Below are 17,508 nucleotides of genomic sequence, written 5' to 3' on the forward strand. Positions count from 1 at the left end.
TGACTGTGCCCTATGGCATCTGACCCTCTATGCTGCCTTCTGTCCCACTTGGTGGCAATACTGGGACTTTGCACAGGTCTCTTATGTTCTTCCCAGGTCTGACCCTCACGGGGTTTCCCAAGGAGTCCTCTTGGGGGCCCCCTCCTCCTTGGGCAGCTGCAGGGTCAGGTGGAGAACCTTGGATTGTGTGCTGTTCTCCCTGGGTCTTTACCCAAGATCTCCTGGTTCCACTAGTGCCTCACCTCAAAAACTACAATCTCACTGTGTCCCACTGGGGAGGTTTTTCTAAGGAGCCCTAATCCCCTCCCCCATGTTCCCCCCACCGCCACCCCCCCTTGCAGACCCTGCTCCTGGGAGCACACTCCTGCTCTCTAGCTGGCTCCTGCTTCAAGCTCTTCTGTCTGATTCCCACTTAACAAGCAGCTTGGCCTCAGTTAGGTCTCCTCTTTTTTTTTTTTTTTTTTCTTTGGCCACACCCACAGCTTGTGGAAGTTCCTGGGCCAGGGATCAAACGTGGGCCACAGCTGTAACCAGAGCCACAGCAGTGACAATGCCAAGTCCTTAACTGCTAGGCCACCAGGGAACTCCTTTATAAAGTATTTTTATTAATTTTTTGGCCTTGGTGTGCAGTGGCTTGATGTAGGATCTCAGTTTCCAGACCAGAGATTGAACCCAGGAACAGTGGTAAAGGTGCTGAGTTCTAACCACTAGTAGGTCTCCTCTTGCAACAGAACCTTCAGTGGCTGCCCACTGCCTGGGCTGATGGGCAAATGCCCCTATAATCTGGAGTCTACCTTCCTTTCCTGGTAATTTGCTTCTCCCTTCCCTACACTCTTCACTTGTACTTTAAAGCACATGGTAGGTGTTCAAGAAACGTTAATCTTTCTCTCCTTCTCTCCCCAGGTACAGCACAATGACAGGCGCTGGACATTTTAAAAATGTGTTAGGGAGTTCCCATCATGGCACAGCAGAAACTAATCTGACTAGGAACAATGAGGTTGCAGGTTCAATCCCTGGCCTTGCTCAGTGGGTTAAGGATCTGGCATTGCTGTGAGCTGTGGTGTAGGTGGCAGACATGGCTCAGATCCTGTGTTGCTATGGCTGTGGTGTAGGCTGGTGGCTACAGCTCTGATTAGACCCCTAGCCTGGGAACCTCCAAATGCTGTGGGTGTGGCCCTAAAAAGACAAAAAAAAAAAAAAAAACTCACAAAAAATGTGTTAGGATACAGGACACTGGGATGACTGTCCAGGAGGAGGTGGGAGAGTGGTGGGTGGGAATGGTAGGATTCCCCTGAAGGGAAAGGAGGGCCGGTGCTCTCCTGGGGTGGGTGCCCAGTCCCGGGGAACGGCTCACTGGTAGGTCATTTTAATGTCATTTCATGGGAGAAAAAACTAGCCTACTTAAAAGCCACCCTCAGGCCTCTCCATCCCTCCCAGTCCCCCCTCTGTTCACCTCCATTTCTTTTTCTTGCCTGCGCCTCCTGCCCCCACCCCTGGTCCCACCCCATGCCGCCCCAGCTTCAACCTTGGCCTTGGCCCGGAAGAAGGGGTAGCTGACGTTGCAGACTTTCCTGTGGAGCTTCCTCTCCTCGTTCACACATTCGATGCTGCCGTCCGAGTCATCCTGGGGTGGGTGGGAGCATCACGGGCAGCAGTTAGGTAAGGCCCGTGACCCAGGACTGGGGGCCACCCTTGCCTCTGCCCCCTAATTGCCCATCTGAAGCTGCAGCATGGGCCGCAGATGCTGGGCCCCCCCTAGGGGCTTGCGTGTGTGGTTCCAGTTCAGTAAGTGTGGTGGGGGCCCAGGGCAGGGGTGTGGGACTGGCTCAGTGGGGCCAGGTTGTGGAGAGCAAGCAGGTGCCCACATATATGCTTGGTCACTCTCTCTGTATCAACCCCCGAGGCAGGACTTCTCATCTGGCCTTATGGTGGAGACACTGAGCCCCAGAGATGGGAGATAACTAGCTCAGAACACCAGAAAGTGGCTTCCTCCACTTGATATCCTCTTGTTGGATGGTAGGGGTGGGGGAGAGGAAGTGGGGGGGGGGTGCAGACCTCCAGATCAATGAGAACATCTGGGAGAAGGCTGCACACAGGTATCTTTGAGCTCCCAGGTGATTCTAATGGGCAGCCAGGCCCCCTACCTGGACCCCTCCTTTCCCGCCTCTGTGTGTCTCTTCAGGCAGGCCAGGCAGGCTGCCAAGGTCTCACCTTCTGGATCAAGCTAGCAAACTGCAGGTTTGCCGACTGTGAAATATTGAGGACTGTGCTGTAGGCGTTCTCGCCCTTGTTCTCCAGCAGGGCCTCCACGGCCACGCGCCGCCTCGTGCTCTCTATGATGAAAACCGTGGTGTCAAAGGACAGCGTGTAAGCAGAGCAGTCCTGGGCGGGCTTCCGCAGCACCCTCTGGCAGTACTCCCTGTGGGACAGAGACCGGCAGGGATTAGGCACGGGGAATGGGGAATGCAGGGGGGGTCCTCACCACACAGGTGTCACCTCTCCAATCAGCGTGTTTCCCTTTTGGCACTGGCTGCCAGGAAGCTCAGAGTTCAGTTTGGAGACAATCCTGCTTATTAGCCTAGATGGTCAGAATCTGCATCCTCATCTTTCTACAAGGTTTGGATGTGTTATTTCTATCTATTGTACATGTACCTTTGATCTAGTCATCACATAGGTGGATAAAAGTTGAACATAAATCATGCGAAAATACATAAATTTAAAATAGGGTCATTATTTTTACTTGTCTCTAGTTGATTTCTTCCAGGAGACTGTGCTCCATCCTCTGCTAATCTCCTTAGCATTGAGCCCAGGTGGCCAGTTGGTGGACCTCAGGGGTCACCTAGTCTGGGATGGGAGGCTGAGCACTCAGAACTCCAGATCCTCAGTATCCACCTTTTATCTGTTTGGTAATGTGGGCTCCAGAGAAAGGATTCTGTTTCTAACCAAAGTTTAAGGAGGCTGAAGTAGACTAACAGTGTTCATTTTACAGAGGAGATAACTGAGGCTCTAAGAGGGCAGGGGTCTTGCCTGAGATCACCCAGGAGTTAGAGGCAGAGCCTGAGCTACACCCATGATCCAAGTTCAGTGTTTGGCCCATGCTGCCTATTGGAAAGCATGTGCAGGATTGTTCTCCAGGGCCCTGAGAGCCCAGATCCACTAGGAGGGGAGGGAAAAGAGTCAGGGTGGGGGCAGGGAGGAGATGACTCACATGGCTGTGGGCAGGTCACTGCGGGCATCCAGCAGGAGGTCAGGGACACAGTGCTCATCCTCATTGCAGCCATTCCAGAAGGGCACCTGGGCCAGGGAGAGACAGCCATGGGTGGCTGGATAGGGGACCCGCCCCACATCCAGCCCCTGTCTTTGCTGTGGGCTATGCCTCACCCCCACAGCTCACCAGCTCCTCTCTCTGAGGTGCTAGACATGGGCTTCACTGTTTCTGTCCTTTTCATAGATGCTTTTTCTCCTGCTTTTGCATAGATACTCCTTTCTTTAGAACCTGGCTGAAAACTCAGCTCCTCCAGGGTTCCTTTCAGTCCCTAGCTGAGCTAGTAGCACAAAACACCCATTCATCCAGCGCCACAATGATTGATCATTTACTGTGGGGAGCAAGTTCTCTGGGACTTGGGACATAGGACGAGGAAGATTCAGCCTCTGCTCTCAGCTCATGGGGAAGATTCGTGTATGAACAAATAATTAGTGCGAAATGTGCAAAAAAAAAATCTGTATAAGGACTAGAAGAGGAAGAAAGGAGGAAATAATTATTTTGGTCCATGGGTGGTTGGGAAGGCTTCAGGGAAGTGACAGTAGGTCAGTGTTCTGAAGGATGACAGAGTTGGCTGGATGGAGGAGGGGGAGAGGGAAGTCTGGAAGGAAGGACGAGCCTGTGCAAAGGTCATAAGGCATGAGACAGCATGGTCAGTCTGGGGAATGATGGCTCTGCAGGGCCGGTGTAGTAAGAGGTGCAGGAGATGGAGGGATAGGCGAGTCATGTCACTGCTTTTGGCTGGGAGTGTCCTCTGTCTTCCCAGACCTGCATGCTGAAGGCTCCCTCTGGCTGCTGGAAGGTTCAAGACTAGAGGCAGAGAGAGCACTGAGGAGGCTGCTGCAATGTTCATGCAAGAGATGATGATGAGACGACGATGATGACAACGGTGTTGGGGTGGTAGTGTGTGTGGAGGGGGAAAAATAGGTTAGGGACTTCAGATCAGCAGGACCTGGAGCTTGTCAGGACTAAGGAGAAAAGGGTCTGGGTGTTGAGTTTCCTTTTTCTGGAAGGAAAATGTCTGGAAGGGTGGCGCGCCATTCACTTATAAATTGTGCAGTTACGCGGAGTTGTGTGGGGCACATGGAGTTTGCAGTGCCTGTGGCCCATTCAGGGGATGTGCTCAGCAGGTGGTGGGTGGCCAAGTCTGGAGGAGCAAAAGCGTCTCCAAGAGCACAGCCAGGGGTCTCTTCCATTCCCTAAAATCTCAGAGGCGAGCTCCCTGGCCCTCATTAGATCCACGTACTCTTATTTCAGACAAATTTATATCAAGACCGCTCCTTGGCCTCCCCCATCACATGGTGGATTTGTAGCTTGAAGTGGGCACACTGCAAAGGCAGCCAGTAAGGAGGACAGCAGAGCCACACAAAGGAGGGCAAAGCCAGGCACTCAGGGATGGGTCATGGCTCAAGATTCTCTGGGAGATTCTTGGGGGAGTCACTATATTCCAGAGCCTGTGTTCATCTTAGTGATTTCAAGTCTCCAGTGAAATACCCAGCACCCCTGCTCAGCATACTGTTTAAGAAATGTGAAAATTATGTCATAACCTTCAGAAAAAATTCTATCCACTTGATTAAAAGGGATAATTTAATATGATGAGAAACTGCTATACTCAACTGCATGCTCATTCCTTCAAGAGGCAAGATGTCTGGTATCAGAACAATTCTGGGCATGGAACAGAAGCTAAAGGAGTTCCTGCTGTGGTGCAGCAGAATCCGACTAGGAAACATGAGGTTGTGGGTTTGATCCCTGGCCTCGCCCAGCAGGTTAAGGATCTGGCATTGCTGTGAGCTGTAGTGTAGGTCACAGAAGTGGCTCAGATCTGGCGTTGCCGTGGCTGTGGTGTAGGCTGGTAGCTGTAGCTCCGATTAGACCCCTAGCCTGGGAACCTTCATATGCTGTGGGTGCGGCCCTAAAAAAAAAAAAAAAAAAAAGAAGCTAAAGAAGAATTTGTAGCAAAGACATGGGAAGAATGGAAGAATGTTTCTAATTTGCTGGGGGCCAGAAATCTGTATTAACAAGATTTTTGAGACAGTTAGCTGCTACCCAAAGGCCTTGGTAGTATGCCCAGACTGACTTTTTCAGCTCTATTTCTCACCCTTTCTCTACGCATCTCTTCACCCTGCTTGTGCCCAAGTCCACACCTTGGCTACACTGTCAGCTTTCCAAGAATAAAAGCCCACCGTCCCCATCTCTGCATATCTGAATCACGCCTTTTCTAAAGGTCCAGGGGAAAGCCACCTCCTCCAGGAAGTCCCCCTGCCCTATCGTCTGACTGCCTGGTAACACTATGAGCTTACTCCCGTCTCTGACTTGGCCTATGACCCTTGTCATCACCTTGTATCCACATCATCAGGGTCAGAGCAGAGAGTACTCTGTACCTTCACCTGCATCATGGGCTTTGACATGCCGACAGAATGAGTGACAGGTACTCATTCATTTGCTGTGGTGGCTTTGTAATTACTGTGACGGGAAAAAATATTAAGACTCAGTATATCCAGCTCTCCCCATCTCTAAGCTCACTAATGAAGATTCCAGCTTTGCCAGGCCAGTGTCCCCCCAGCCCCACCCCCCTGCCCCCACCCCTGGCCGAACTATATTTTAAGATAGCCTCTCTTATGTGTTCGTGATGCAGAATCAGGAGATGAGGGAAGGTGTGAAGATTGGGGGGTGGGCGGTGGGATGCAGGAGGTCTGGGAAGAGGGATGCTGGAGGAGGTGAGGGAGCTAAGAGGGGAGAATGAGAACAGATGGGGGATTTTCAGAAGCCTTGCTGATGACAATACAGTTCTTTTATGTTGAAGAATTTACGAGCAAGCACGTGAGTAATTCTGAAATTGTCGTTTGCCGGCTGGATTCTATATAATTCCAAGACATGGCTCGGAGGCTAGATCTCATAGGTCACGGTCCTAAGAGCACTGTGGTATATTTTAAAGTTGTTTCCTAAATCCTCAGGGATTCTTTTGCCTGCTTTCCTAGCACGGCTCAGACAGAATTGAGGACAGCTCGATGTTTTCTTTGTGTGGGATTTATATGGAGCTGCAGATGCAGGGAGCATCTGAATATTAGATACCAGAAAATTCCGATGCCCCCAGAGCTGGGGATTAGAACATATGGTCATGCGCAGATGAGGCCGGAACCACTTGGTTTGGGGATACCTGGAGCAGGCCTGGAGGAGTGTCTATTAATCAGTCAATCATTCCACAAGCACAGACCAGGCTCTAGAGGTTGAGTCACTCTCTCTGGCCTCTAGTGTCCTTGGCTGTAAATGAGGGAGGTGGGTGACTGAGAATGAAGGTCCCTCTGGGGCTGTGGGTCTTGGGACCCACTCCATGCTCACCCTCGCTGGGGATGTGGGGTACCTTGGAGAGGCAGAGAAGGCCAGGCCCTTACCTCCAAGACATTCGTTGGTCAGCGTGGGTCGCAAGGGAGGAGGGAAGGAGCCTGTTGGGGGTTTGTGGGGCCAGAGGCGGGAAGGCGCGGCAGAGGAAAAACTCCCTTGTGCCTGTGGCACTCTGGCCTGGGCTTCTGGGAGGAGATGGGGGTGGGGGGGGGGGGGTGGGGTAGGTGCCAGAGTTGCCGCCCCAGGGTGTTAGGATGTACCGAGACTCTGAGGGTCGTGGGCCAGCCGTCGTCCAGCATGGGGCCGTAGTCGGGGTCCACCAGGGAATACTCGACTGAGAAGGTCACTGGTTTCACGTAGTCAGCCGTGTCCTGAGTGGGAGGAGATGAGGACAGGCTGAAGGCAGAGGACATGTCCGTGTCTGGACCGGGACCGCTCAGAGAGAACTTCCACCTCCCTAACCTGGAAGGGCAGGGGCCCCATCAGCCCTGAGCATAAGTCAGTGGAGCTTTAGTACTCATGAGCAGAGGGAGGTTCCCCAGGGGTCCTTAGCTGGAAATTGTGCCTCCTGAAAAGGGCCCTTGACTCAGCGTATGCCAACCCTGATGCCTGGATGTTCTACCAACTCCTACTCATCCTTCATGGCTGGGAACTTGCGTCCCCAACACCCCATCCCCATACTCTGTTCAGACCTGTTACTGACACTCTTACACAGCCTCCAAGCTATCTGATTGTGTATCAATCTTCCTCCCTCTGAAGCCTCTTAGCACAGTCCTAGCACTATGACAAGGCTTAATAAATGTGCTAAATCAATGAATGAACAAACATGAACAAAATAGGCGTGATTCAGGTGGTTGCTCAGAGCTACCTGAAAAATCCTCCAATCCCTGCCATGGAACTCAAAGCTTGACACAAGTGCCTTCCTTGTGTTAAGGCAGGAGCTTACATCAGAATCACACCCTGACTCCGAGGAGGATCTATTGAAACACTGAGTCCCATCTCTAGAGGTTCTGCTTTAGTAGGTCTGAGATGGAGCTTGCACACATGCGTTTCTAAGTTCTCAGGTGATGAAGATGCTGCTGGTCTGGGGACCACACTTTGAGAACCAGCCCACAAATACCTCTGAGGGGCAACATATTCATAGACACCAGGACTTCTTGCTTTTCTGACCTCTGCCCATTGAATACTGGGGTCAGGTGGGCTCTGAGTGCCCCTGGCCTCCATCTCTGAGGCTAAAGTGTGGCTGGGGGTGTGGAGTTTCTATGTGGAGGAACCAGAACCCTACTGGTTCTTCCCTCTGCCAGTGTGGCCTCTGTTCCTCCCCAGCCTGCCTGTATCACAAGTCCGTCTTACCTCATTTTCAGTTTTAGACAATGCCTGCTTATCCTTTCCTTCGGAGCCATGGCCCCCGCTGGCTGACCCCATCCTCTCTGCTAGATGTCACTAAGCCCACCGCCCTCCTCAGGGTTCATGTAGAAACGTGGGCTGGAGTTCCTGTCGTGGCCCAGCCATACAGAAGCCGCTAGTATCCATGAAGACACAGATTCAATCCCTGGCCTCGCTCAGTGGGTTAAGGATCCGGCGTTGCTGTGAGCTGTGGTGTAGGTCGCAGACGCAGCTTGGATCCCGCATTGCTGTGGCTGTGGCCGGCAGCTACAGCTCTGATTGGACCGCTAGCCTGGGAACCTCCATATGCTGCGAGTGTGGCCCTAGAAAAAGAAAGAAAGAAACATGGGCTGACAAAAAAGGGATGCCAGAGAAGGGTACAGTGAGGCGGTAAGTAGTGTGTCCCAGTGGCTGTTCTTCTGGGCTTGAGTGTGGGTGGCCAAGGTCCAGGACACTGGCCGCTGCCTGGCTCCTGAGGTCTCCTAAGTGCCTTGCCTCTCCCATGGCAGCACCTCCCCCAGCTCTGCGTTCCCTTCCAGGAGGAGCCTGAGCTCTGCTGGTGGGGCTGCTGGGCATCAGGCTCACCAGCACATGGAAGTTGATCCGGTCACAATGCTCCTGGCCAGAGGAGAGCAGGGCAGCCCTGTTGGTGTATCGGTCCCCGCCCTCATCCAGGTGGGCTCTGGGTGTGTACCGCCTCTCATCCATGGTGGCGTTATACCTGATGCCTGGAGGAAGGAAAGGGCACGACTATGGAGGTGGGGCCAGCCACGCTCCCATCAAAGACATTTTGCCTCTCTTTAAAAATAGCCTCTGGAAAGTCAGCCTCCTCCAGGAAGCCCTCCAGCCTAGCCAGGCCAGAGCTACTTCTCTCCCCTCACAGGGCAGGAAATTTCCACACAGAGAGTGAATGATTTGTGAGAAAGAGTAAAGGAAGGAGCTAAAGAGCAGAAGGTCGAAGAAGGAACAAGGAAGTTGGGGCTGACAGTGAAGGGATAAAGAAAGTGGGAGAGATGGAGAGGAGGCAGGATGAGGGGTCAGGGCGATGTCCCCACGTGAGGCCCTCCTGGAGGGAACACACCTCTCCACCTCTCCTGTCACCTTCTGGGTCTCACCCTCGGCTCTGGGATCCTGCCAGGTCTGGGTCAGAGCCTCTGCAGGTGAGTTTCCATCACACCAGCTCCTCAAACCTAAGGCTGTTCTGGGGTTTAAGACCTGCAGCCTCCTCCCCTTCAACTAGGCCATCTTTTGCTAAATGCAGGAAAGGCTCAGCCCCCTCTCTGGTACCCCAGCAGCACTCTGGACACACCAGGTTCTTGCACGGTTCTCCTTTCAGAGAGAGAAGCCGCAAGAAGCAAACAACAGCCCAGACCTGCCTTTGTTCTCATTTTCCTTCTGGGACACCTGAATTTTAATCATCTGATTGGCTCTGCTCTTTGGCTGAGAAGGAACCAATTTCCTGCACAGGCCTAGCCTGGTCCTGGAACCTGTAGCTGCCACTTGCTGGGGCTGCCTGGGCCCAGGGCTGTCATGAGCTGGGAGTGATGGACTCTCAGAAGGAAACTGCCCAGCTGTGGACCCATGCCCACGCTGAGCAGTGACCACTGCTACTCGGTTCTTCATCCACCTGAGCCCCTGGTTTCCAGCTCCCCATTCTGGTTCTCTTTCTCTCCATCTGACTCCACAGCTTCCATATCCCAGATTGTTCCACTGCTTCTGGTCCTCTATTCTGATCCAAACTCTGCCTCTGACTATTTCCTTCTTTCCTGGCCTCTCCCCCCCTTGGTCACCATGGCTCACTCCCATCCTTGCTCTGGCACAACATCCTCTTTCTGCCCCTTGGACTTAGGGCACCAGATGAGCATCTAGGAGTCCTCAAAGGGGGCTCTAGGTATGACCTGGGACTTAAAACCCATTTTGGCAAGAGCCCGGGTTTGGAAACCAACTGGAGCTGGGGAAGGCGGAGGGGCCTGATGTACCGACAGTTGCTGTTTGGATATGGGGTGCCAGGAAGACGGGTGTGAAGCAGAGGAAGGCGGCCAGGCAGGTGGCGTCTCTGCCGCTGCGTTTGCAATCCCTGTGAAAGATGTTGATCTTGGATGGCTCGAAGTGGAGGCTGGCATTGATTTGAACCACAGGGCGGGACCTGGGAAAGAAAGGACAGAAGCTGAGGTGGGTGGGGCACGAGGCTGCTCTGCTGAGACCCAGGAAGTACAGAGAGCCAGACGGACTGGGAGCTGCAAATCCACCACTGGAGGGTGAGTAGGAGTGCTAGGTGTCAGTGGATTGGCAAAAAAAAGTGCATTGGTGGATGAAGGTCAGGCTCAGCCCATCGCGGCAGCCCTTCATCATTTTACTGGGGGTGATGCTTGCTGCAGACCGTACTGACCTCCTTTGCTTCTGCATCACATCTGCCCTACATGTACATCAGAGTAATCTGGAGAGCTCTAAAAAATCCTGATGCCCCAAGTTCCCAATCCATCCCACTCCCTCCCCCTCCCCATTATATATATTATATATATATAAAATCCAGATGCCCAACTTGCTCTCCAGGTCAAATCAGAATCGGCATCCACTTGTCTTAAATCAGCACATCTCAGATTTTTAATACATTTGCACATTTTCTGGGGATCTTGTTAAAAATGCAGATCCTGCATTTCTAGCAAGCTCTCAGGGGATGCTAGTGCTGTTGGTCCCTGGACCACACTTTGGAGAATGTGGGTGTTAAAGCACCCTGGGTGATGGCAATGTGCTGCCAAAGTAGAGAACAGCTCACTGTTCTAGAGATTCCCCACCCATTCTGACACCGCCCCATCCAGGCAGCTGAGGACATGCAAATTTACTCCTCCATTGTGCAAGTCAAACCAGGCATTTATAGAAATGATTACATAAATGTGGTGTGATTTAGATGCTTCAGAGTTTTACTGTGTGTATCCGTGCTAATCCCCTGCTCTTCTAAAATGTAAGGGGGATGTACCTCCTCCGTGATCTGGAGACAAAAGGGTGGGTTTGAGTCTTGGCTCCACTGGGGAAGGTCACCACTTTGACGGGGGATTGCCAGCATCAAAGCAGGTAAGTGGGAACACCCTCTGACGATGCAGATTGCTGTGTAAACATAATAGCTTACATCAGGGGTTCTTAAATTTAACTGCCCATTGGAAACAACCACCTGGGGAAGTCTTTAAAAATTACAGCTGCCTGGGCCCCTCCCCTGGAAATTCTGCCTTAGCTATCACTTACAACTACCTAAGTGCTCCCACTTGTGCAGCAGACCTTCAAAGAGAGGTGGGCTGTGGCACTGGTGCAACTGCTGGGCTGGACCCTGATTCCCCAGGGTTGCCCAGAGGGATCCCATCTGGAGGTGTGGGGCAGCTGATGCTTTGGCCATCCACGTGAGGGACATTAGGAGCCCGAAGATACACTGCTGCCTGTTACTCCCCTAACAGGCTGTTACAGGAGGCAGAGGCTATATTCCAACTTTCTAGAGATACTGGAGCAAGGATCATGAGGCTACATGCAGCTCCTTCAGTAACAGCTTCGTGTCTCTCTCCTCCTTTCCTGCTTCAGTTTCCCTTGACCTTCACTTCTGCCTTTGGGATTGAAGCCCCTCCCACAGTGTAGGAGCAGGCGCTTTAGCCTCAGGCTCTGTTTTCTAGGGAACCTAGGAGGACATTTCCTGTCCAGATGGTGATATTCTGTTTTTTCCTAGGGCCGCATATGCGGCAAACGGAAGTCCCCAGGCTAGGGGTCAAATCAGACCTATAGCTGCCAGCCTATGCCACAGGCACAGCGACATGAGATCCAAGTCATGTCTGTGACCTTCACCACAGCTCATAGCAAAGCCAGCTCTTTAACCCACCAAGCAAGGCCAGGGATCGAACCCACATCCCCATGGATACTAATTGCATTTGTTTCCCTGTGCCACAACGGGGAACTCCTGTATGGTGATATTCTTGAGGACCAAGAAGCTAAAGATTCTCTCCGTGAAGTTGTAGGCTATCTCTGTTAAGTACTTTCTTAACGATGTATGAAACATGATTGTGTTGATATCAAACTATATGCAGGTAGAAAAAGACTGGTAGGAAATATGCCATAATGTTAATAGTGGGAACGTTAGGGTGATGAAACGGTGAGTGCTTTATTTTATGAAGTGTCTTTAAGTTATTGCATTTATAGCAAAAAATTAACATATAGAATTAGCTCATATTAATATTTTTTGGCTCAAAAGGTAGCTGACATCACATGGTAAAATAGATGAACTTTTAGAAACCCCCTTTAAAAAAAAGGCAGTAGACCATTGCAACACAGAGATTGCCAAGTACAAATGTATGACAAATATCTGATGGTGTAGTGCAGAAGTGAGGCCCTGAGAAAGGAAACCAGGGGTTTGGACGAAAGAAATCTTTCACACTAGGAGAGAAGGAGATCCTTTCAGCTGATAAGCATATCCTTAGCCTGTCCCTTTAAGTAGCTTGAGAAGCTAAATGGAAGAAATGCCCAAGTAGCCAGAACTTTAAGGAAAAATGCTAAGAGGGGCTTTTTTGCATTTAGAAGAGGGATTTGGACTTCAGAATAACAGTGGTTCTATAAAGAGGAAATCTGTAGTCATGACAGGAAAAGATCAGGGTGAGTTTGGCTGACAGTGATGAAAGACAAGGGACAAACATCCCAAAGCAGGTCTTTCAAACCCTGTATCCATCAGGACCCTCAGGAGAGCCCAAAGGTCAAGAAAAGCAGGGGAACCAACCACAAAATCACGGCGTTGCCAAGGGCGCCCACTGCCAGGTCCACGAGCCCATCTTCGTTGAGGTCCAATTGCCCATGGATGCTGCAGCCAAAATACTGGAGGCCTGGCGCCAGCTCTGTGGCGGCAATTCTCTGTGGGGAGTGGAAGGAAAGAGCTAGGCATGAGCACTGTTAGCACAGCCCAGGGCAGGGCCACACCAATGGGTGGATGCAATTGGGAGCCCTGGAGAAAGCCTGTTTGAAACCATCAGGATACTTCCCCAGCCGAAAGCTATCTCCTCTCCTGATCTTTCATGGTACCTGAAATTCCTATCAAGAAGTCATTCTTCAGGACTAAAATAGTGGTCATAAAAGAGTTCCTCACTGAAGAGGGAAGAGGGGGCAAGACAGGGGTAGAGGATTAAAAGGTACAAATTATTAGGTATAAAATAAGCTCCGAGGATATATTGTACAACACGTGGAATATAGCCAATACTTTATAATAACTATAAAGGCAGTAAAGTCTTTAAAAATGGTGAATCACTATTTTGTGCACCCGTAACTTATATAATATTGTACATTAACTATATTTCAATTAAAAAAAAGAAGCTGGAGTTCCCTGGTGACCTAGTGATGAAGGGTCTGGCATCGTCCCTGCTGTGGTGTGGATTCGATTCCTGGCCTGGGAACTTTGGAATATTTCAGTGGCAAAAAAAAAAAAAAAAAAAAAAATTCCCTGGTGGGTGTAAATACACATTAGCTGGCAGGTAACCCATCAGTATCTCTAACTGTGGTATATTAGACTATGTTATTGATAAAATAGATAAAATAAGTAGTGACCTTGGGTAAAAAAGTGATGACCCTGAAGGCATGGGACTTGAGATGGGTCACTCAGGGGGACAGCACTGTTTCCAGCCTGAGGCATTTCCAGGGAAGAGAAGCATCATTTCCAAGTGTAGGCAACTGCATGAATGAACGCACATGGAGGGTGAGTGAGGTTCAGGTCCTTGGGATGTTGTTGTTGCTGATGGGGAGATAAAGTTAAGCAGGGAGAGGGTGTCCAAAGGGATAATGAGAAAGTCTTGAAGACGAATGCACTCATTGCAAAACTTGGATGAGAGGCAGCAGAGCTAGGATAGAAGGGACTCCTTTCCTCTGTGAGCTGCCGGGACTCCAAGTCCTAGCTCCGCCATTCACAGGGGTGGGGTGGGGGAGAGTTACCTGCTTTGGGGTCTTCAGGAGGCTGCCTTGGAAGCCATGGAAGATGTAGATGGCTCCTCCGTGGTTGTCCTCCAGAGGGGCTCCCACCACCACGTCGTTGTAGGAATCTTGATTGAGGTCCCGGACCGAGGCGATGGAGGAGCCGAAGCGGGCATTCTGGTAATTGTGCGAGTCCTCCAGGGTTCCATCATAAACAAACTGGTTCTGCAAAACCAGGGGCAGGAAAAAGCTCAGGGGGACTCAACAAGGGCCATCAGGGTCGTGGCCTCCTCTGGCCTGCAGCATCCCCACTCCACCCTGCTTCCCCAACAGCCCCTCTGCGTTTCCCCTTTCTCTCCCACCGCTTAAGCCCAAAGACAGAAGGGCTTCCTATCCTCCCTGGCCTGGCTCCCCAGGCGGATGCTGGCCCCAGTTTCCCCTCTGGAAGTTTCTCCCTGATCAAGGCAGGGGTCCGGTGCCCCGGGAGAGCTGACCGGCTCCCTGGCTCAGTACCTGTCTCAGGTTGTAGATGTACACTCTGCCCCGCTCTCCACCCTCGCTGAAGTACATGGGCGCGCCCACCAGTAGGACATCAGTCACGCCATCGCCGTCGATGTCCACCGAGGTGATCTCACTCCCGTAGTAAGAGCCTATCTGCGGCACAGGGATGGGGACAGGGGCGTGGGGCTGGGCTGCTGAGAGGCCTCGCCCCACCGGCGGATGGAAACTGAGGGTAGCCTCTGACTCAGGATTTCTGAGGAACAAATGAGAAGGGCCCTCCCTCTTTTCTCCTTCTGCTATCCATCCCGCCCTACTCAGCTTTCCGTTATTTAATTTCACTGATTGCCATTTATTTTGTCTGCAAGTGATACTTTTTTTTTTTTTTTTTTTTTTTTTTTTGCCATTCTCAGGCCGCTTCTGCAGCATATGGAAGTTCCCAGGCTAGGGGTCTAATCAGAGCCATAGCCGCCGGCCTACGCCAGAGCCACAGCAACGTGGGATCCGAGCTGCACCTGCAACTTACACTACAGCTCACGGCAACATGGGATCCTTAACCCACTGAGCAAGGCCAGGGATCGAACCTGCAACCTTATGGTTCCTAGTCAGATTCGTTAATCACTGAGCCATGATGGGAACTCCTAGTGATACATTTTAATAGCAAAAAAGTGAGCAAAAGAAAAATAATATATGAAGAAGAAAATAAAAGTTATCCATAGCCCAAACATCTAACTATACCGTGGATGTTTTTGTATATTTTCTTCTGGACAGTTTTCTCTAGGGGGGCTGCATATGTGTACATGGTTTTATTTTTACAATCTGAGACCATACTGGATGTATAGTTTACATACTAACTTAAAAAAAACAACAATGGATCATGAGGATTTTCTTATGTCATATTTTTTTCTACTGCATGATCATTGGTGATTCTATAATACTCCACATTATTAGACATTTAGCTCATTTTCAATTTTGAATGTTCCAAATAACTCTGGGATCAGTACCTTGGATGGTGACTTATGATTTCGTTTCAGCCTTTGAGCACTCACTGAGTTACTCTCCAGCCTTGGGTGCTGTGTCCTCACTTCAGTGAGGGCACCCTCTACCCACTCAGTCAGAAACCTGGGGGTCCTCCCTGGCTCCACCCTCCACCTCTCCCACCTGCAGTCTCCCCCACAAGTCCACCTGGTGGATGCCAAACTCGTCCTGAATCCATCTACTGCTCCTCTGATTCTGATGCTGCTTCTCCAGGTGAGGTATCTTCTAGCACCCCCCACTCTCCAATCTCCAGGCTGGCCCCTCCAGCCCACCTCTGCAGGGAGCTAGAGTGGTGTCCAGCAGCTGACCATGCTGCTCCCTTGCTTTGGAGGAAAATGCCCAAACTCTTCAGTGTGACCCTCCTGAACTGGCCTCTCTCCATCCCCAGCCTGTGTCCCCCACCCTCTGGTTCCCACAGCCCCTCCTGACATACCACATGATTTCTCGTCTCCAGAAGCCCCAGGCCCTGGCTGGGTTCCAGGCTTCCCCCTCAGATATATTCCTCTTGCCTGTGCCCCTCTCCTCTCTGCTCTTTCCAGGAGATGACTGTCGTCCTTCAGGTCACTTGCTGTTGGAGGCTACCCCTGCCCTTCCCCACTCTACTCCCTGCAATGGGGTCCCTCCTCCATCCTCCATACACCCCCAGCCCCCTCTCCAGCACCTGCTCCTCCAAGGGCACTGCTGACCATGGGTGCTGTGCCTGCCATGTCCCCTCTGGGCCTGGGTGCCATACCTGGCACGCAGGAGGTACTAAATGTTTATAGGAGCAAGGGGTCGCTTTAGGAAAGAAAAGGATCCCTTTCCAAGGACAGGCCCTGTGAGAGATGCTTTACAGCCTGGGGTTGTGGAAGCTTCATGCTGTCTTAGGAGAGATCACTGTCCTTTTTACAGGGAGGGAAATGAAGCTCAGAGGACTCAAGTCCCTTGCCCAAGGTCAGAAGGATGGTCATAGCCAAATTGGGCTGGAATGCTAATCCATCTGACACCCGAGCCCAAGATTCTCCCTCCCCAGCTTAGTGTGTTTTCAGAGGAAATCTATCCTCAAGCATTAAAAGCTTTTACTAAGGAGAGCAATAAAAATACAGAAGAGGAAAGAAGAAACATGGGGTGGGGGGAGGAAAGCGATGTGCCTACATAAAGTAATGAAGAGGCAGACAGAGCAAAGAGGGAGGAGGAGAGAGACACTGTCTAAATATGTGGCCTCAGCTATGTGGGTCATGGTGATTTGGAATCCACTTAACTTCACTTTCTTCAGCACTGCGGTTTCTCGTTCGGATGTTGGAGGCGGAACCGGGCAGTAAAAATGTCATAAATTCATCAGTGAATTCCCTCCAGCTCTCAAGGACTAGCTTTGAATTCCCTAAAGGGCCAGGCCTGGGCAGATTGTGGGCGGGCAGGATGGAGGCTGGGGACAGAGCAGTGCCCAGGTACTCCTGTGCCCTTGGGGTGGGAGAGGAGTGGTGGGAGAAGGGCTCCCTGAAGCCAAAGGGATTTAGGTTAGACCTGGTGAAGAGTCTTTCCTCACAGTGACAGGTCAAAGGCAGCAGAAAGCGCAGCAGACAGGGCTGTTCCCAGGCTCTGGAGAGCCAAGGGCGAGCCAGAACAATGGTAAGCTCAGCTCAGGCCCAAGGTGCCAGGGATGCTGGATGCTGCCAGGCAGGAGGAGTCAAGGCCTGGTTTGGGGATTGTCGGGAGTCAGGAGGTAGCATAACGCAGAGAGCCCCACAAGAGTCCTGGATTCTGAACTTGACCCAGCCGTGAATCTGCTCTATAACCTTAGAAAAGCTATGTTGCTTCTCAGCACCATGCTAGTCCTGCGCTGCTGAAATGACTTGAATCAGAACCCTGTTTCCTGATCTTTTCACCCTCAATGACTCTTTCCAACTTGCATTCCTGACTGTCTTAACGGGACTCTTAACAGCACAGCCTAGTTACCCCCTACATCCTGTGGTGACACTGACAGCTGTACAGTTCTGCACTGTGCCCATTCCAGTGAAGGAAAGAAGTTGGCATCTTTTTCCTTTTTTGTCCTTTTTTGGGGGGGTGCACCTGAGGCA

General features: G+C 51.3%; 1 protein-coding gene across 3 annotated transcripts in view; it reads right to left on the reverse strand.

The window, feature by feature from the left end:
- ITGA11 (integrin subunit alpha 11) overlaps positions 1-17,508 on the reverse strand; it is a 123,886-nt gene that overhangs the window by 13,515 nt on the left and 92,863 nt on the right. For all 3 annotated transcript variants that reach the window (XM_047767163.1, XM_047767161.1, XM_047767162.1), the window contains exons 13-21: positions 14,429-14,569; positions 13,937-14,140; positions 12,738-12,868; positions 9,970-10,136; positions 8,576-8,718; positions 6,865-6,975; positions 3,209-3,294; positions 2,212-2,419; positions 1,526-1,624 (exon numbers count right to left, since the gene is read on the reverse strand). In XM_047767163.1, the coding sequence (XP_047623119.1) occupies positions 1,526-1,624; positions 2,212-2,419; positions 3,209-3,294; positions 6,865-6,975; positions 8,576-8,718; positions 9,970-10,136; positions 12,738-12,868; positions 13,937-14,140; positions 14,429-14,569 (1,290 nt within the window). The remainder of the gene's footprint in view (positions 1-1,525; positions 1,625-2,211; positions 2,420-3,208; positions 3,295-6,864; positions 6,976-8,575; positions 8,719-9,969; positions 10,137-12,737; positions 12,869-13,936; positions 14,141-14,428; positions 14,570-17,508) is intronic.

The sequence above is a fragment of the Phacochoerus africanus genome, chromosome 2 (genome assembly GCF_016906955.1).
Source record: "Phacochoerus africanus isolate WHEZ1 chromosome 2, ROS_Pafr_v1, whole genome shotgun sequence".
Taxonomy (NCBI): Eukaryota; Metazoa; Chordata; class Mammalia; order Artiodactyla; family Suidae; genus Phacochoerus; species Phacochoerus africanus.